The 19,274-nt window shown below is 47.8% G+C and overlaps 2 protein-coding genes across 7 annotated transcripts; one reads left to right on the forward strand and one right to left on the reverse strand.

The window, feature by feature from the left end:
- Window positions 1-1,238: 1,238 nt before the first annotated feature.
- On the reverse strand, window positions 1,239-17,680 carry sfmbt2 (Scm like with four mbt domains 2). 6 transcript variants are annotated; one of them, XM_086021675.1, is made up of 24 exons: window positions 17,440-17,680; window positions 17,261-17,348; window positions 16,829-16,971; window positions 12,862-13,066; window positions 11,221-11,313; window positions 8,722-8,848; window positions 7,838-7,941; window positions 7,452-7,692; window positions 7,215-7,229; window positions 5,595-5,683; window positions 5,161-5,410; window positions 4,972-5,069; window positions 4,722-4,823; window positions 4,414-4,644; window positions 4,187-4,313; window positions 4,012-4,125; window positions 3,700-3,742; window positions 3,533-3,600; window positions 3,159-3,292; window positions 2,944-3,053; window positions 2,412-2,862; window positions 2,077-2,343; window positions 1,862-1,975; window positions 1,239-1,784 (listed from the first exon to the last, which is right to left on the reverse strand). In XM_086021675.1, exons 6-24 carry the CDS (start codon window positions 8,804-8,806, stop codon window positions 1,644-1,646), a joined length of 2,784 nt encoding a protein of 927 aa, XP_085877801.1. In that variant the 5' UTR covers window positions 8,807-8,848; window positions 11,221-11,313; window positions 12,862-13,066; window positions 16,829-16,971; window positions 17,261-17,348; window positions 17,440-17,680; the 3' UTR covers window positions 1,239-1,643. The 6 variants fall into 6 exon arrangements, with proteins under 6 accessions (XP_085877801.1, XP_085877804.1, XP_085877799.1 ...); XM_086021678.1 differs by lacking the exons at window positions 16,829-16,971; window positions 17,261-17,348; window positions 17,440-17,680 and adding an exon at window positions 13,255-13,428 and having other exon boundaries at window positions 2,412-2,578; window positions 2,687-2,862; XM_086021673.1 differs by lacking the exons at window positions 16,829-16,971; window positions 17,261-17,348; window positions 17,440-17,680 and adding an exon at window positions 13,255-13,431.
- tmem110l (transmembrane protein 110, like) lies at window positions 14,426-19,207 on the forward strand. Its single transcript, XM_086021694.1, has 8 exons — window positions 14,426-14,998; window positions 16,493-16,541; window positions 16,638-16,733; window positions 16,825-16,946; window positions 17,214-17,326; window positions 17,400-17,483; window positions 17,558-17,689; window positions 17,809-19,207. The coding sequence occupies exons 1-8, from the start codon at window positions 14,806-14,808 to the stop codon at window positions 17,923-17,925; spliced, it is 906 nt and encodes a 301-aa protein (XP_085877820.1). The 5' UTR covers window positions 14,426-14,805; the 3' UTR covers window positions 17,926-19,207.
- Window positions 19,208-19,274: the final 67 nt, after the last annotated feature.

Below are 19,274 nucleotides of genomic sequence, written 5' to 3' on the forward strand. Positions count from 1 at the left end.
TGTTGAAACTGATTAAGATCTCCTGCTTGAAGCGCCGCCAAGTCGCACGCACACAAAAAAATATGCATCAATTATTCGCCAATAAGAACTGAAATGTCAAATTTAAAACGCCTTGGCGGGAAACGCACTTGTGCCTGTCAACGGACACACTAATTTATTTTGACTTCCTTTCCGGTAGCGAACCCCCCCCCCCCCCCCTTATTTTTTCCACTTATCTCTGTGACGCTAATATAACAATATTTACATACGGTATATTTTTCAGTACGTGTTGTTTAACTGCAGGTAAAGTGCCACTTCCTGTTCAAAGGAGGATTACACATCATCGGAAAATCTTTTGTACTGAGCTGCTATTTTTTTTTTTCTAAACACACGTTACCATGGAAACCGGCCCAGCAGCCAACCAGATGCTACGAGACTGCGGCCCCCTCCCAGCTACGCTTACACTACATGCACAGCAGCGCGTGGATTATTATTGTAGTTGTTAATATTATCAGATACACAAGAAAAGGGGGAGGCTTTGAATTAAAGGGGATACAAGTAATTAAACACACACACACACACACGACTGTGGGAGTGCACATATGCACACAAATAGAGCATGATAATTACACGGCCTTGCGTTAAACATCAAGCATCAGTGTGCAAGACTGCTTAAAAAAAAAAAAAAACAACCTGTGTGTATTAATGATGGTTTCTATTTTCATTCATCCCAATGGGGGGAAATGTGTTTAGATCCCATTTGGAAAAAGGAGAGCTAGGTGCTTTTTGGGAGTGAATTCATTCAATTTTGGCAGACTGCTCGGCCAATTTGCACTTCCTCCTGACAGCTGACCTGTTTTCTGAATCTGAGCCGCGATTGGTCGTTGTGAGCAGTGATGTCATTTTCAGTCGACACAAGACAAAATGGCCGCCCCCGGAGATGGCTAAAAACGAGTGGATTAACACTTATTCCAAAAACGCAACATTTATCAGAATGCCCTGTTTCAAGTAGTGGGCTTGCATGGAACATACTCTTGAAAAAAAAAAAAAAAAAACCTTTGCATTTGTGGGCTTGTATGACATCCTATAATCGTTTTATAACTCATTCACTGCAAGACGCTCTTAACGTTTGAAAAAAATTGAAAAAACAAAATAAATTCCCAAGATTGAATGGCTGTACTGTGAAAAGAGTCAATGGCCAAAAAAAAAAAATTCTGTTCTGTCAACTTGTCATGGCAACAAAACGGGACCAAAAGTGCTACAAATGCATAGAAATTTAATTTCTCGCTTATCAAAATATCAGCAAACTAGACATTTGCATAGAAGATGAACAGGAAAAAAAACAGCAGTCGGTTGGAGCTTACACAGCGAACGCGAGGAGCAACAACACTTTGTAATGTGTAAAGTTTTGGGGAATAAATTAAAACTTTCTGGAGAAAACAAAGCAGAATAGACTCAAAGTGAGCATGGCAATAAATAGTCCAAATAATAATAATGAATGTGCTGTCTCGCATTTCAATGAAATGCTCCTCTTACCACGAAATGTAAATCGATTTCACAAACAGGAGTTGTTCGGCGTGTTTTGTGCTTTTCTGGCATGTTTTCGCTGCTTCTCTCACAGCTTTTGGAAAAGAGTTCCCGAACCGAAAAGAATTATCCCGGGCTCAGTTGGCGTACTGTCTGTAGAAGGCCACCTTGACGCGCTCAATGTGGTGGCACAGTTTGATGGCGGGCCCCAGCTTGAGGTCCATGCACTCCTGCACGGTGGGCAGCGTCAGCAGCAGCATGGCCTGGCCGTCGATGTCCTGCGGCAGCCGCGGCAAAAATGACTGCGGCTTCCCCGGGCGGGCGCTAACGGGCGCTAACGGGCGCTAACGCTCACCTGCTCCTGGAAGATGTTGGCTAACGACGCGCAGTCGGTGGAGTTGATGAACTGGACCACTTCCTGGACGCTCCACTCCAGAGGGTTTCTGTCCAGAACCAGGGGCTCCTCCTCCTGTGTGGCACACAACCCGTTTAATCGTTGAGCAGGATTTAAACATTTTGGACAATAGGCGGGCGTTCTATGAAGAACCCCGCCCACCGCCAACGTCTCACCTGCGCGTCCTCTTCTTTGGTCGCTCCGTACTTGCCGGGCAGCTGACGCGTTGACCTCCGCCGGGCCTCCGGCGACTCCCGGCTGCCGGCGGCAGTATTATTATTATTACCGCCCGAGGACTCGGCCTTGCGCAAGGCGCCGGCGCGGCGCGGGCGGCCCCCGACCGTCTCCACCGAGGACGCGTCGGTCAGGTCGTCGCGGGGTTCCGAGCTGGTGCCCTCGCTGCCTGAGCGCGAGGCCCCGTCCTCTTCATCTTCCTCGCTTTCCTGCCGCAGGACAGGAAGTCGAGTGACCAACCCGTCTACTTTCCCCTCCAAATGCGCGTCGGTCGAACCTGAGCTGAGCCGGCGGGAGTGAAGTCGACCGCTGAAGAGCGTCGCTTCTTCTGCACGAAAATGCTCTTGCGCTTCTTGCGCTTCGGCTTGAGCGGCTCGCCTCCTGCCGCCGCGTCCTCGCCTCCGTGCGGCTTGGGCAGTTTCCTTTTCTTCCCGTAGTAATAAGCTAAAAAAAAAAAAGAAAGGTAAAAAGCAGACAAGAGTGGTGCATTCACAGTACGTTCCTTATCTTTTGCTAAAAATGGGTAGAGTGAGCCAAAGTATTCCCACTCACTGTATTTGGTTTTGGTCTGCACAAAGCAGCTCTCCGGGCACTTTTCGGGGACGAGTGTGGGGCCCACCAGGTTGGGGCAGCACTGCAGCTTGACGCACACTTTGCGACAAAAATCCGGGATGAGGTCGGCCAGGCGGACGATTTTGATGCTGGCGCGGTACGTTTTTCCTTTGTATCTGGAGGGGGAACCCGACATGGGACAAGTTGATTAGCGACAACCTGAAGACTGCTCGCTCCCTCGCCGGCGCTGCCCTCACTTGGCTTTCAAAGTCTCCTCCTGGCAGTCCCAGCTGGGATCCTCCAGCTCCTGCAATTCCTTGAGGACACGTCCGGGCTTGTAGGCGGCGTTGATGAGCATGGTGAGGAGCTGCGGGCCACACAACAAAACGACATTTTCTGACACAATTCATCCACAAGCGGGGAAACCTTGCTCCAGAGAAATCAAGGAGAAAAAAAAAAAGGTCGCCCGCACCTCTTTGAGAACCAGGGTGCACTTGCCAGGTCCGACCGTCTGCGGCAGCTCGGCGATGCGTCCCTTGTTGAGGTACGGTCCCGAGAAGCAGCGGTGGTTGACAAACACCTTGGAGCAGCAGTAGCGGCCGTTGGCTGCCGAGTGGGGAGAAAGCAAGAGCCAAACATGCTTCGGGTTCAACTCCGACGAAGCCAGAAACGTCACAGTGCTTTTTTTTCCTCATTGAAAACGGTCATTTTTGGCCAGGCTCGAAAGGGTTCGTGCCATTTCGACGGGGATAAAATGGAAAATGATCATGGAACACATCAAGACAACAACGCGACCCGCGCCTCGTCATTGGAGGAGTAGGAAATAATTTGCATATTCATGTGCACCTGCGTCGTTGGGGGCGGGCTGACAGTGATTGGCGGGAGGCGGCTCCGCGGGGTGGGACGGCGCCAACCTGGGGGGGGGGATGAAAGGCTCGTCACATTTCGCAGAATTCCTGAGCCAATTCGCCTTTGTCGGGACAGTCTCCGAATTAGGAGGGCGCGAGTCTTACTGTTTCTCCGGCTGCACCACGGCAATCTTCCGCCGCTTGCCACCTGTGGACACGCACCGAACGCGCTTTTAATTCACGTCTTCACCAACATCTTTTTTTCAGAATGAATTATGCAGTTTGGACAATGATTTTTTTTTTTTTTTTCCTGGGAAAAGCGGCTCCGAAAATGCAAACACTATCAGCGGTGAGCGCTTTCTCGTCGATCCGCACTCGCAATTTGCCGCCATTTGGATGATTTGAGGTCTTTGCTTTGTTGGTCACTTCTTCCAAAGTCAGGTCAAGTTGTCGGTGGGGTGCGTGTTTTGTACGTACAGGCGGGTTTGAGCGGCAGGTTCAGAGGGTAAGCATTGGCCTCACACCAGCCCACAGGAAAGATGTCCATGGACTCCACGTCCACGACGGTCTCGCTAAACTGCTCGGCCACGCCTGTCGGCAGACCGCCGGGTTAGCGCCGCGTCCAACGCGCATTTGCCTCTTTTTTTTTTACCTTCCAGTCGCAGCCACAACAGACGCCCTCGCACTTGAGTGATCCGGGCCATGCAGATCTCCGCCGGCCGCTCGGGGTGCACCGTCTCCAGCCACGTGTCCTTGGCGAACGCTCGCGTCTGCCACGTCTGCGCACGCACAAAGCCGCCGCCGTCTTGAGTTATACCTTCGTCGCGTTTCAATTTTCACGCCCTTCCTCAAAGACGCGGGGGGGGGGCGCGGCCTCACGTCGGGGAAGCAGGCGTCGGGGGCGGCTTCCGCGCCGCCCTGCTTGAGGTAGTCGGCCCAGTCAAAGTCCCGAGGCAGGTAGCCGCGCGGCCTCTGGAGACTGGCGCCGTTCTTCAGGCACCACTGGACGGGCACGATGCCCGGAGAGTTGGCGTGACACAGCAGCGAGCGCGGCTCGCCGTCCGCCGCCAGGTCGTCCACCGTGACTCGGAAGTAGTTCTCGTCGAAGACCTGCCGGGCCCCGTCCGTCCCGGTCAGCCGCAAGGCGTCGACGGAATCCGCTCGACGGCGAGCCGCGCCCGACTCACCTTGGTGACGGAAACGGGGCAGATCTGCGGGCGCTCCCGCGGCCAGAGCATCTCCAGCTTCATGCCCGCCTTGAAGGCGTGCGCAGGCAGCTCGGCGTGGTCCTGACGCACGAGAGGCAAAGCGTCACAAGTGATTGTTGCGTTGGATCAACTTTGGGAGCAAAACACACACGCACACACTAAATGCTGCTTGGCCTCAATTCCAGCAGGACTTGAGGAATTTGCGTTACAACGCGTGGAGGGGCGTCACCTTAAACACCTCCAGCGGCACGGCACCCGTCTCGCCGTCTCGCCTGGCCTCCTCCAAAGCCTGCTGCCAGTCGGCGGCGCTCTTGAGAGCTCGCAATCCTGCGAGGAGAACCTTTAAGAATTCTGTTTTTTTTTTTTTTTTTTGAAGAAAGCTCCTTTGAATTCACAAAGGCGGGTGGCAGACGTTGACCTGCGGGCGGCTCCGAGGCCAAGCGGTTCTCCCGCGCCCACCCGAGGGGTCGCAGCCTCACGTCCAGGTAGAAGAGCCACGCGTCCCGAGCGCGGTGCTCGTCCGAGAGGCCGGCCAGGCGCAGGCGCAGGCGGCCGCCCACGTTGCGGACGACGCGCGCCGGCCAGTACCGGAACGGCTCCGAGGCGTCGCGCAGTTCCAGGACGGCCCCGCCGACGATCAGGTCCACGGTGTTCTTGCCTCGCAGTGGCTACGGAAACACAAATGGAGCGTGTCAGATGAAACGAAGCGTCGGTTGGATTTAGGATGGACATTGGTTGCGCACGTTAAAATGCTGTTTCAGCAACATGAATATTGCACAACATGAGATGCAAACTGGGTTGCCATCTCAAAAAGATCCGCCAGCACGTGGAAAATTCTACTGCCGCGCTCACCCCCTCGAGCAGGTTCGCGGGCGCCGTCCTGGAGCCCGTCAAGTCGCCGACCAGAAACTCTGTCCAGTCTCCGTGTTTCTCCCTGATGGCTGCAAATCACATGCAAAAAAACAAAAAAAAAAAAAAACATCACGTAGAAGAAAATGAACAATCAACAATTTCCAACGCAATACGCTCAACGATTACTTTCAGCAAGCATCGCGCTCTGTTTCAATGATTGTTTCATGAAAAACTGCTTTACTTGACCAGCTCTGACTGTGTCAGTCAAATATTTGCTTATGTACCAAATATAGCAGCTTCGTATTTGCCAATAAATCCTCTTTTTGCCCGCTCTGAGGCTCTTCTCTCGTTGCTACTGTGCTGGACCTTCGCATGCACACAAGCGCTGCTGTGTGCAGAAATAGATCAAACTATTTTTACATGTCCTGCGCAGCCCCCTCCCCCTCCCCCCTGCCCGCCGTGTACAAACAATTATCTCCTTCTCGGCGTTTCCATCCCAAAGGCAGCTCGCACACACATGCTCGACTTTTCACATAACATCACGTGCATAATTAACCTTGAGGAGAGGGAATTCTCCCCCCCCCCCCCCCCCCCCGCCATCACACACATACATGCATGCATGCACGCGCAGACAATCTCCCCTCCCCCGCAGGCCCAGACTGCAGCGATGCTCAAGTGTCTCCAAATATGCCGGCCTTAACAATTATGACATTAGCATATTTTACCGAACATTTTAGCGAGGGCTTCTTGAGCATCCGACGTTGACCCTTCCTGTCCATCCTCCGCGAAACGCGCTCATTCTGACTTTGGCCAAGCAAGGCAGCCCGGGATTGGACGGCAAGTCGCTCAAAATGTGACGGCGCCCCCATTTTTGCCGAGTCGTGGCATTTTGCTTTTTTTTTTTTTTCCGGCAGCGCTACAGGAGTGAAAAATTCACTCCAGTGTGAAGACGCTCGCCTGAGTGACCTCGAGGCGCCGGCCGCAGCCAAAACACAGCACGAGCATGCGGGGAATGTCGCCCTTGCGCAATTAACACTTTGTTGTGGTGTGTGTGTGTGTGTGAAATGTAAATCCACAACAGCATCCATGTTCCACACTACTTGTATTTCTTGGTTTTTAAATGGGGGAGAAAAGTTGTGCAACAGGCTCAATAATGATTGAACAAAGCAGCCACCAATCTTAGCGGTCCTACTTTAAATACTGGATTAGCTGCCAAAAAATATGCGGCGCCAGCCTTACAAAAGAGTCTTCGCCGAGTCATTGGCTGCCATGGACGTTTTTGGAAACTCCAATCCAAACTAACTGCCTCAGATAAACACGCTTGTGTAAAAAAATGGCTGTTTTCCGACGAGTAGTCTAATTCAGGTTTGTAAACGACCGTCACGACAAGCCCGAGCCGGTAGATGGTGGCCGCGCGTCGCTCGAGACTGGACAAGTGCGACATTAGTGCCGTGTCATCGCTCGCCGCCGCCAACGTTTATCTTCCGCTCGCAGTCGCCGCTTATCAGAGTGGCACCAAGGCAAGGTGCGCTCCGACTGTGCGTGTCACTTATCACTCAACGTGCAAGAGAGGGGTAACATCCTATGGGGGGGGGGGTTGAGGCGCATGCAGCATCTTACCTTTTCTCAGCTTATCTGAGAGACAAAAAGAGAGGAAACCAATGAAGCAAGTAGATGGCGCAGCTTTAAGTTGTAAGAGATGAAGGTGCGCAGGTTTTGTGTCAGCGAGTCCCAACCGTTATGTGCCGTCAAATCCAATTTGATCAGTTCATTTTTTTTTTTTTTTCCTCCTCACGTCAGCTAACGGTTGGGAAACGCTGCGGCGTCTTGTGTTCTGCGGGCGTCCACGCAACGCACCTTGGGGGGGCGCCAGGGTCTTGCGGTTGTGGGCGCACCAGCCCACCGGGTGCAGCTCGGCGGTCATGACGTCGCACCAGAAGTCGGCCGTGCGGTCGCGGCCGTAGCCGCTGAAGCGCAGCAGCAGCAGCTGGCCGCACGTGGCCACGATGGTGGCCACCCAGTAGGTGTCGGCCGCGCCCTTGTTGGCCACCTCCAGCTTCATGCCCGGCTGGAAGCTGCTCTGCAGGCTAACCTCCACCTGACAAGCACGCAAAAAGCCAACAGCTCCTTTCGAATCGGGTTGAAAACAACACAAACGCCAATAGTCTGGTCTTTTGTGTTGTGTTCTGTTGCGCGTCAGGAGGAAGCGTTGCCGGCAGCGGCTTTCAAGCGGGTCGACTCACGTGTTTGAAGGCGGTGTGCGGGGCGGCGGTGGCCCCCGTCTCCTCCATGTACTCCTGCCAGTTAAACTCGGCCTCCTCCTCGTGCTCCTCCATGGGCTCCGGCTCTGATTTCAAAACAAAATCCAACAGCACAATGACACACACACACAGCAAAACGCCGAAAACGCAACTTTTGAGCGTCGGGCTTGTCTAGCTTCACATTGGACAAAATGACCCCAAAATGGTCGCTTCAAAGCAATATGCCAGCATTCTTATGCATTTCTGAGCATGGCTTCTAGAAACTTTCTTGCGGGTCGACTCATGATGGACATGCCTAACGGCTTGCACGTTGCTGCGTAAAACTGGCTTCAGGGGCCGATTTTTCAAAATAAATCCAGACTCCCTGGAAATGCCCCCGAAAACAGCGGCTTCAAAGTAAAATGTCTGACTTCCTGCGCCTTCTTGGGAATGGATCTAACGATCGCTGGAAAACTAAAATGGCTGCTAAAACCAAAATGGCTGACTTCCTGTATCTTTTTCAACTTGGCCTCTTGAGACTTTTTTTTTGTGGGTCTTACAAACTGGATTTGGGGGCTGAATTTCCTAAAGTCCGGTAGCCAAAAGACCCCTCCCCCAAAAAATGCTGATTCAAAGCAAAATGGCTGACTTCCTGTGTCTTTTGGGGAATGGCTTTTGGACTTTTTTTGTGAGTCTACTCATGATGTGCAACAAGTTCCATGTTGCCAAGTGAAACTGGCATCAAGGGCTGAATTAAAATAAACAACCTGTTTCATTTCTGGCGTGGCTTCTTGAGACTTTTTTTGTGGTTCTACAAACGAGCCTGCCGATGCTCGGTGGAACAGGCTTCGCTCACAAGGAAATATTTTTTGGCTAACATTCCACACCTGAGTTCAGCTCCTCCTCCTTCCCGTTGGTTGGGCAGGCGGGCGTCTTGGGTGCCTTTGACTGATCCTGGGCCAACGACTGCATCTTTGCAAACCTCGGACCTTGTCACCGCATCTCCCGCGTCCTCTGAAACACCGGCAGAGCAAAAAGAAAAACCGTACCAACCGTCATCAAATAAAAGCTTCCCGTGAAGCACAAACCCCAAAACGTAGGTTCCATAGCAACCGTTGCCAGGAAGTTGCCGACAAATACGACAATGGAAAAATACAAGCTGGGAAGGCACAACCTCCTTGGCAGAGGGAACCTTTTTTAAAATCACAAGTAGGTAAGAAAAAAAAAAAAAAAAAGCTGTTATCATTAGCGGCAACGCATGCGATGTACCGGCAGCCGACTTGAACTGTGCACAGCTGAGCTGCAATCAGATAAGCACCAAAGCGGCAGAACTGGAAAGACACCAGCCACGCTCAAAATAGTGCAAAGTCATCCCTCATTCTTTTTACGCTAGCGGAGAAAAAAAACAAAACGTTGAAAGTCTAAATAAGTATGATAATTAGTGTTCGGCGAAATTCTCACAATTAAGTTGTCGGGAAGATGCAACAAGGTGTATTCGTAGTCACGCTGAAAAGATCTCACGAGCAGAATAAAGATGTGTTTCTGGGAGGAAAATGTTGGACATTTTACAACAATACATTTCTAATTGTTTGAGGAGAATGTTGGAACGTATTTTGGGAGAAAAAGGTTTTAATTCAAAAAGTCAGATTTATGAGAGGAAAAAGTTGGCATCTGGCGGGAATAAAAATGTGATTTTATGAGAATGAAGATGGAAAAAGGTCATTTTATGAGCATTCAGTCAGATCTATTTTTATCATATGTACGTCTGTGGGATACTTTTTATTTGATAAGAATAACGTTTTTTATTGATTTTATTTTAATCCTTAATCATAAGAATTTAATAAGCGAATCAAGATAGATTGATCAAGAAAAGTTTCAATTAGGAAATTCATTGTAATCACATTAGAATAAAGTTGAAAAAAAAAAAAATCAAGATTAAAAACCAGAAATGGTGCGAGAATAAAGCCTGACCGATTTAAAAAAGAAAATTTAACAAGATTTAAGTCTTACTAGAGGAAAAAAGTTGCAATATGCAGACAACTAAAATTCAATTTTCTCAAATTTTTTTAAATTGTACGACAAAAAAGTTGCATTTTCCAAGAAGAAAATCTTGAAAGAGAAAAGACAGAACCGGATGGGAATAAAGTTGCTTCTTTGAGAAAAAATGTAATCTTACAAGAATAGTTGCATTTTTCGAGTCAATAAATTGCGTGTTGTTCAAGTACAAAAGTTGTAATATTAGAAAAAAAAAAGTTTTAATTATTTTTCTAAAACAAAACAAAAAAAATAATTCAATTTTATTCCCCAACAGTTCAGACTTTACTGCTCATCACTTTTTTCCTTTTCAGTTGGTCTTACATCCTTTGGCTGGAAAAAAAAAATTCTACACTACAAAAATGAACTCAAAACAGTCAACTGTGAGGTTCACAGTGTGTGTGTGTAGGGGTGTGTGTGTGTCCCTCCCCCCGACAGTGGCTCCTGCATGCAATTCGTGGCTAAACAATGAGCCGAGCTAATTTACCAGCCCCCCCCAGGGGTACGCCCGTGTTTGAATAAAGCGATTGAAACGCCCCACTCCTTAAAGAGGCATGGCCTGGTCTCGGCTGTCCGAAGTGCGGCCAAATAACAAACCGTGTCAAATGAGGCCGGCAAAATATTCCAAACTGCTGGGGTCAGCGTGACGCGCTGCTTATTTGATTTGCGCAAAGAAAAACACAACAGGAAATGCGTCAGTGGCCAAAGGCTTTGCTCATTTCCCACCCAAAGTCGGGCTGTAATTTATTAGCTGTGCAAACATATTTGACACACTCCATACTTTTTTCTCCGAGGGCCTCCCGAGAATGTTCTTCATACTTGTTTGAAGAGACAAAATGGCTGAATGATTCGTGTGGACGTTTCTCCCTCCCTATTCAATCGATTTGTGTTGTTTTGCGCTGGGCGGGCCAGGATTGTTTGGATGCGTTTGGGTCTAATAGAAAAGAACGAAAGCTCATCCACGTGAGGCGAGTGACTCGGTGTGACTCGGTGTGACTAAATGAAGCATTGAGTGTTTTCACTTTTTCAATTACCAATTGTCCTCGGCAGAAAGCAAATAATGCGCTTTAATTAAAGAGCGGGAGCAGCTCAAGCCTTTGGATGAGAGATCAGCACAGCTACTAAAACCGGGCGGCGAAACGTGTCCGCGTCAATTATGAGGGAGGGAATGCAAACACTTGCGACGTCGGACACTATTCGGACATTATTAGAATCAATGAGCCAGGTGCACGTGCCTTTCCCAAAAGCAGCGCCAAAAGCTTTAATGGGGGATTTAGCAGATTAACTACCGCTGCACGGCCGCACCTTTGATTGCATTAGCGCCTATTCAGGTTCTCCTCTTTTAGACTCACCCGCAGAGGTGGACGAGATTCCTCCGACAGACGTGATCTGCTGCCGCCGCCGCTTTTTCTGCTTCTGGCTTCTCCCTCAAGTCTTCAATGACGCTTTGGGAAAGTAGCACATTTTTTACAGGTGAAAAACCTCATAGCACACAGACAAACAACATTTAAGGGGGGGCTGAAGAAGACAGGGAAGAAGATGCAATTAACTGGGGGGGGGGGGAGTATAATAGTTTGTAGTGCGTCTTTCTTTTCGCTTTGTTTTTTTCCACAGAAAATGTCATCTTTACAACAGTCATTTTTCCGGTAAAAAAAAATATTTCTACAGACAAACCGTTTGAATATTGTGGGTTTTTTTGTATAAAGTTGCAAGCATTTAAGAATAAAGGTGTTAAATGGTGATAAAAAGTCAGAATATTACACAAATTAAGTTGTTCTTTCTAGAAAGCGGCCATCATACTTTAATGTCAAAATCTTACCAGAATAGGCAATATGAGATTCTAATTCTTAATTTTTCTAGCTAAAAGGTTTTACTTTCTAGAGATAAAAAGTCAGAATGATAAAGTTGTACATTTTACCAAGATAAAAAGCAATATTTTTGTGAGCAAGGTTTTGTTGAGAAACGTCATCTTCTGAAAATAGTCATTTTTCTCTTGATAAAAAGTTGTATTTTCTAGTAACAGAATAAAATTCCATTTTGGTGGGGAAAAGTCAAACGAAAATAACGTCGCAATTCACACTAGACTTTGAGGGACTGTGTGTGTCCAGCTTTTCCTTGAAAACAAAAAAAACCCTAAACATCCATGACAAGATAAAGTCGACACACGTCGCATTTTAATCTTCCAAGGCCAGCAAAGTTCAAACCAATGACCGGAAATGAGCGTTGAAGCTCAGCCGCGCACATTTTGGTCGACGCGATCATTTATACAAAGCGATCAAAGTGAAAGAGGAAACGTCGTCGCGTTTGCTTGTGTGCGGTCGTCATGTCATGAGGAGGAAGAGGCGGAGGAGGAAGAGGAGGCTGAGGAACAGGCTGCCTCGGCGGCGTGTCTCCTGTACTTTGCACACTGCAAACTGCGGCGGAAAAAAACCCGCACGCACTCGCCCCGTGCCTACTTTGAATTTAATTCACTAAATCTCGCGTGTGCGCACCAAAAGAGACCAAAGTGGGCAGTTGGCGCGGCGCGGGTGTATTTTTTCCTCGCTCAAAAGATCTTTTAAAGTGGCAGTTAGTCAGCGCAGCGCCATGTTGGTCCGAGTGACGCTGCCTTTGATATTTTGTGGTGGTTCACTTTTTTTTTTTTTCAAACGCACCTTTCTTTCGTTCGTCATTATTAAATAAATACAAGTGACTCATCAGCATGCGGGCCATCCGCTTTTTTTATAAAGGGCGGGGGGGGGGGGGTATCTTTAAAAGCGATATTTCCGGGTTAAAATAACAACCGCATCACAAAGACGTTTTATTAGCACGAGACACTTGAAGCAAGTTACGCTAGCGAAAACATTTTTTTCCACCCCACAAAGCGCCAAAGGGGAGCTTAACGCTTGCAAACAAGAGGAAATAAGTCCTTCTGTGCTCATCTGGTCGCCAAAAAGGCGAAATGCAAGCATAAAGTGCCCCCTCCCACCCAGCCGAGTCGTCACCTGTCTTACCTGGCCGAGTTTTTTTTTTTCTTGCTATTGCAGGACACTTCCGGCTGGAGCCCCCCGCTGGGTTTGCTCCCGCCTCACCTCGGCTCGGCTCTCCTCGGCGGAGTCAGCTCGTCTCTCCGCTCGCGCTGCTGCCCCCGTTCCAATATGGCATCTCGCGTCTGCGCATGCGCACACCATCGACCCCTCGTCTGAAGCCTTCAATGACCTTTGAGTGCAGTCAAAAACAAACAAACACGCGTTTCAGCAGAGACACACAGCTGCAGTTCAGGACAAAAGTCAACATTTTTAAGCGAGACACTGCTTAATTCAATCATAAAAAAAATACATCTTATATGAGACGTTAAGATGTTAGCAAATACATGAAAAGCTCGTTTGTCTGATCACTTGGCTCACACATAAATGCACCGCAGAGTTTCCTCGCTTATCCGTGTTTTCTTGTCCACTTTTCTTCCTTCGGCAACAACAAAAAAAAGCTCCCCAGTAGTTGAGTAAATTGCTTCATCCGCGTCTCTTTCTTCCTTGTTCAAATCAACAGTAGCCTCTAGTGGCGGCAAGCTACAGAGCAAAGCTTTATGACGGAGAAAGATAACGGAATTAAAGGGAGTAAAGTCAACTTTGAACGCCCATCTTTGATGCTGTCATATCACGTGGAAGGAAAAAGACCTCAAGGAATTGTTGCCATTTTTTTAACACTGCAAAAGTTAGAATTTTTTTCTTCCTTTTGTGGTTGGTGACGGAAACCCCCTTGACAAACTCGTGACTGTCACACAAAACCACATCACCATTATCACCCTCCAATAATATATAGGCAACTTCTCAAAAATATATCGCGAGGTGACAGAAACGGAAAGTAATACTTTTTGGGGAAAATGCCTGATTTCATGCGGTAGTAGCAGTATTTCATTAGTTTACTTCAGTGCCTTTATGAAACAGTGAATCGCGTATATTTTTCATCATGCAACTGTCATGCCGTTTCATGCAATGTAAGTGAAGTATTCCTGGTCAAATAAATGTATTAAGTGTACTCGGGGAGTGTCTGTACAGTTTTGTTCATAATGACACGACCCCCTCCCCGCGCGCGCGCGCACACACACAACACACACACACACACACACACACACGCACACAAAAAAAGACGAGACTGCAGGTTGAACAGATGGTTGGCGCATGCGTGTTTTGCCACTAATCTGCTCCTGAAGAGGCTTTCCCGGGTGCCTAACAGCGGATTAAAGTGCCTACTTTATACCCAAATGAGGCTCTTTGTTTTGTTTTTAAAGTTAAATTCCTTCTTCTTCTTCTTCTTAAGTGAATTTATTTTTGAAATCCAAACCGCCTTGAAACAACTACAGCGTTTATAACCAACAATCAAAATTAAATACATTGAAATTAAGAGAATACCTCTTAGCTTTACAGACATACTTCGATTGTAATAATTAAAAAACAACAATTAATCCACAAGAAGCAGCGCCAAACACCCGATCACAACCGGAAGTTAACCGGATGTCTCTCAAAACGTAAAAGCGCAAGCCCCGTCAGAACACGGAAGGAAGAAGAAGAAAAACATCTTAAATGGCGTTGCGGGTGTCTATAAATACAGAAATGTTAAATACTTGTTGAACAGCTGACACGACCTGGCTAGTGCACAGTGGATGAAATGCTCTTATTTTGACACAGTCAAACCGGAAGCTACACTTTCCAAGTGGGGATGACTTGACAGTTGTTTTTCCTCAACATAAACAGGCATGTTGGGCGAGAAAATCGACTTATATGTTTTCTTTAGTTGCACTATCAGCAACCCTGACGGTTGAATTTCAAGCTCTCACTTTAGACCGCGTTCATCACTGCCAATCAACATTGGTGTGAGGGGAAAAAAGAACCCAGCGAGGACTTGGACGCGAGCCGCGCTTTTGTCTGACTGTCAGCACGTCTGCATCGCCAGCATCCATGGACATGTACGGTTACAGCGGTTCTTTGGTGGTGAGGACTCGGTTGTCCGATGCCGGAGAACTCGAGGTGAGCAACATGAGCGACATCAACAAGGCCAACCCGCACGGATGCGACAACGGCGCCTTGACGGACCGCTTCGGGGTTCTCATCCAGGGACTCCTGGCCATCGTCGCCTTCAGCACGCTCATGCGTGAGTGTCAACAAATGCAAAAATATATATATATATTTGTGTTATCCCAATCCCCAAACAGCAAAAAGGAACGCAATTGACCAGGAAACAACGTTCAATCACTTGCACACGTGGCGTCTTGTTTACGTTTGTTTTCCCTCAGACCGCGCACCAAGGCCGGTTGAAAAATCAGCCAGTTGAAACTCGGCTTGCTTATTGCACGCGTTTGATGCGATTGTAGAGCAGTGTGGATTCATGGACCAGCTCTAAATCACCTTTAGTCACTCACATTCGGCGAGTTTAAGGTCACCTCCAAGCCGAATTAAAAGTAAGCCTTTTGTTGGACGTGCTGCCAATGTCCTATCACGTCCACAGAGATGAGATGTTGTTGTCAAGCACGGCTACAGGATTTTTCCCCTCCCGGGCCGATACATGGGGGGGGGGGCTGAGGAAAATAATTGCTGCATTTACTTTACATTATTGAATAAAATGCCGGAGGGGCTTAACTGGGGCTGCACAGATTTTTGACAGGGCTATAGCACTGCCCTGCCCCGGGGTAGCGCCATCCTCTTGCTCTGAGCTCTCTCTCTCTCTCTCTCTTTCAAATATAGATTTGGAGGTAATTGTTGTGCTGTTTTAATCCAATGATACAGCCACATTTGTTGTCAACATTTGATTTCCAGTCACTCCAAAAACATAAATGCACCGATTGTCAGTAGTATCTTAAATACTAATTTGTACACAGCTTGGCCTCACAAAAAAACTTTTTTTCCCCGGGTTGTTGTGCTAAACAGCTGCTTGAGTGAAACCAAATGCTACAGGATTTATAAATATAATCCGGATTTCTTCTGTGATGAGTGCGACTTCCTCATTTGACTTCCTGTTATTTTTGTAATCATCTCTCTCTGGAGGCTGCAAATGTCAAAGTCCACGACATTCAACAGCGAAAACGTCCTCTTCCTTGAGTCGACAGTGTGTTTACCGCGCAGGAACAATGGCTGATTGCTTGATAAATAACTGGTGATGCTACAGCAGCTGACGCTAGGAACGTAGGCCACGTCGGTGACAAGAGTCCTCCTGCTTGTGGTGCTGATCATTTGAGCCAAGCGTGTTTAAAAACTGCATTCGTGCAGTTTGGAAGCCTTCTCATACACAGCAGCACGGAATCAACAAACGTTGGCGTCTGCGATCGAACCGGCGATCCGTGCGTGTGAGTGCGCATACGATAACACTCATCGGTCATCACTTTGCAAAGGTCAACGCGCTGGAGTGATTTCATCAAGCTGAAGCGAGCAGAGCGTTGCAGCATGGAGCCCCGAGGCCCAGAGAGATCAATGAGCCTCCACTCGGTTACTTATTAGAGGCTTACTCCAGTTCGCCATTGTTACACGGCTATGCATGGAGACGGTGAAAAGTCCTCAGTAAGCCGCAGTAATATTAGTCGTTCATGGCAGAAGAAAAATGAAATGGGAAAATAGGATTCCTTATCTCAACACACATTGACTTGTTTTGCAGTGAAAAGGTTCCGGGAGCCCGCAGGGATCCGCCGACCTTGGAGGATCTGGTCAGAAATGTTCATTTTCTTCACATTTGAGTATAAAGTGGCAGAAAAAAAAAATGTGGAAATTGCCTCTAAATTTCCACATGAAATATTTTCTAGGTTTTTCGACACGTCCAAGCAGGCCATCGGCGCCCTGTTCATTCACTTTGCCAACGTGTTCCTGTCCACGCTCACCAAGGAGGACCCTTGCTCACTGTCAGTTGCACGCTCTCATTAAAAAAAAATATATACATACATAAACTCTTGTGATCATTTCTTATCTGCGCATTCTGTTGTTGTTTGCCAGCTACCTGATGAACTTCCTGCTGGACGCCACCGTGGGCATGCTGGTCATCTGGCTGGGCGTCAAACTGGTGTCCAAGGTGGTGGAGTACAAGCAGTGGACGCTGCTGACGTTTGGCGAGTACGGTGAGTTCCAACAGAAGATGACATGCTGGAATAGACAAGATACACGTCAGTGGAGGTGAAGCTGCAGGGATGCACTTCTTGTCTTGGCCACTGGAGGTCACTGTTGGCAAAGGGTGAAGACACAAAGGCGTTTTAAACCACTTTTCAGGCCGGAAATAACATACACAAGGCCGTCTTCAACTAATCGGAGTGACATTTACACTATTGATAAATATCATCTATAATATCCGTATATTATTTCTTAAAGTTCCGTGTTCCGTGTCGCAGGCGACCCCCCGCAGGCGGCAGCGTGGCTGGGCCAGTGCGGCACGTACCTGCTCATTATGGTTCTGGAAAAAGGCGCCATCAGCCTGGTGCTGCTCGTGCCGGGATGGTCCAAAGTACGCGCGCGTCTCCAACGATCTGAAACAAAAGTGCGGCCTTGTTATGAAATGACCGCGTTGTCGTTTGCAGCTGCAGGAAGTTCTGCTGGGCTACATCGCAAACCCTCAACTGGAGCTGGTGCTGGTCATGCTCATCGTGCCCTTCATCGTCAACGTAAGCCTCCGCCCGCCGCCGCATCCTCATTCGGCCGGCTCTTTGGTGAGGACCGTTCTGCCATTTTGTTGCAGTCGGTCATGTTCTGGGTGGTGGACAGCCTGACCATGAGGAAGTTGAAGGACATGAAGAGCCTGGACGACTCGTGCGACGTCACGCCCAAGAAGGGCGACGCCTCGCCTTGGGCTGGCAATGACGAGTCACGGGTGAGGATTACCGGAGGTTCTCCCTCTTTCAGCGCAAATGACATTTGTGAACTATTCCCTTTTTTGGGGTTCTTTTTTGAAACCTTCTCACTCGAGGAAGTGTTTCTGTGGGCACGCAGGCTCTGCTGACGGTGGAGACGGACACGGACGAGGGCGAAGAGGAGGCGGACGATCGCGCTCTGCCTCCTGTGCAGTACTCGGGAGCGCAAGTGAGGCCCGGCTGGGTGGCGGTGTGAGGCCGCCAGCACCTAAAGCGTCCGCACACGCACGCGCACACACAAAGAGCCTCCACACACTTCCACTCAAGATCTACACATCAGCTTTCAAGTGGGAACGCCGCCACATCAGATCACCATTTGGGCGGGACAAAGATGATGAAGAGAACAAGGCACATGAAGGATGTGGAATCATGAATCCGTCTTCCGCCCCTGCTGGCATGTCGGGGAATTTTTGGGAATGTGTTGCTTTCAAGGCACCTTTTGATGGAAGGGGCCATTCTTCCGCCAAGTGCTGCCCTCCGGCGACTTACAAGGAAGACCAAACAATTTTTTTTAGGGCGTAAAATATGTGTGTGTACTTATTTCATGTCAGCTGTGTTGTGAGGAAATGGTGTGGAAGCCCATTTCTGACTTTTCCTTTTTTTTTTTCCACTTGCGGAAACAGGATACATATATCTCTTTTAATTATCCTATCCTAGTCTTTTTTGTTTGTTCTTTTATCTGACAGAAGCATGAAAGCCTGTAATGTATTTTTTGTACTGGGGGAAAGGTTAAGAAAAAAAAAAACTACACATTTTTTAATGGTCAGAAACAGGACAATTGACATTTTGTCACTATCTCATAGTTATGATTTAACATTTATTTCATTTACGTTTCCTTGTTTTTTCTCTTTTATTTAATTGGCAGAAATAAGGACGCTCGTAATGTTTTTTTATTTTTCTCATTGGCGGAAACTTCATACACGCTGACTTTTTTTATTTGACTGTCTTAAGACAAAATGTGGTAAAATAATATGAATTGTTTTTCTGCCCCCCGCCCCACTTTTTTTTTCGAATGATCCTTTTTTTTACTGTATAAAATAATGTTATGAGGAACAACAAATCTCGACGTTAAACATGTATGTAAATATGAATGAGTTGACACATGACTGTTAGCTTTGCTACAAACCACTGTGCTAATTATTGCACATTTTATCGTATTTGTTTGCAAGCCACTCAACAGTAGCTTTGATTCAAGACACGCTAAGCTAATAATGCAATTTTTATTCCAAATGTCTGTCTTATGATTACTGTATCTCATATTTATTCATGTCATGTGTAATGGCCTTTTTTATATGACCGTGGTTTTAAACCTTTAGGACTTGAACTTTACAAATCATTGTTATCGTGAAGTTGGACCAAATATGTTGGGTTTTTTTTTAACTTTTTTTTTTTTTAAAGCTGATCTCTGGGAGTGGTCGCCACGGTGCTCCTTACAGAATGTAATCTGTGGCCAAAAATAAAAGATGACTGACGCATGAGGACGGCTGTGCTCTGGCGAATTTTTCAAGGCGCAGCACACCTGTGGGGGCGGGTCCAGCGGCTCCC

This window comes from Filicampus tigris, chromosome 22, assembly GCF_054856515.1.
Source record: "Filicampus tigris isolate MCC_2025a chromosome 22, RoL_Ftig_1.0, whole genome shotgun sequence".
In the NCBI taxonomy this organism is placed as follows: domain Eukaryota; kingdom Metazoa; phylum Chordata; class Actinopteri; order Syngnathiformes; family Syngnathidae; genus Filicampus; species Filicampus tigris.

Excerpts from the sequence above, each read along its gene's own strand:
- tmem110l (XM_086021694.1), top strand. The coding sequence starts at position 14,806 with ATGGACATGTACGGTTACAGCGGTTCTTTGGTGGTGAGGACTCGGTTG. Across the intron at positions 16,947-17,213 it reads GCTGACGTTTGGCGAGTACG|GCGACCCCCCGCAGGCGGCA; the intron begins GTGAGTTCCAAC and ends TCCGTGTCGCAG. Across the intron at positions 17,327-17,399 it reads TCGTGCCGGGATGGTCCAAA|CTGCAGGAAGTTCTGCTGGG; the intron begins GTACGCGCGCGT and ends TGTCGTTTGCAG.
- sfmbt2 (XM_086021675.1), bottom strand. The coding sequence starts at position 8,806 with ATGCAGTCGTTGGCCCAGGATCAGTCAAAGGCACCCAAGACGCCCGCC. Across the intron at positions 5,411-5,594 it reads CCGCGAACCTGCTCGAGGGG|CCACTGCGAGGCAAGAACAC; the intron begins GTGAGCGCGGCA and ends GTGTTTCCGTAG. Across the intron at positions 4,126-4,186 it reads GTTGTGGCTGCGACTGGAAG|GCGTGGCCGAGCAGTTTAGC; the intron begins GTAAAAAAAAAA and ends GTCTGCCGACAG.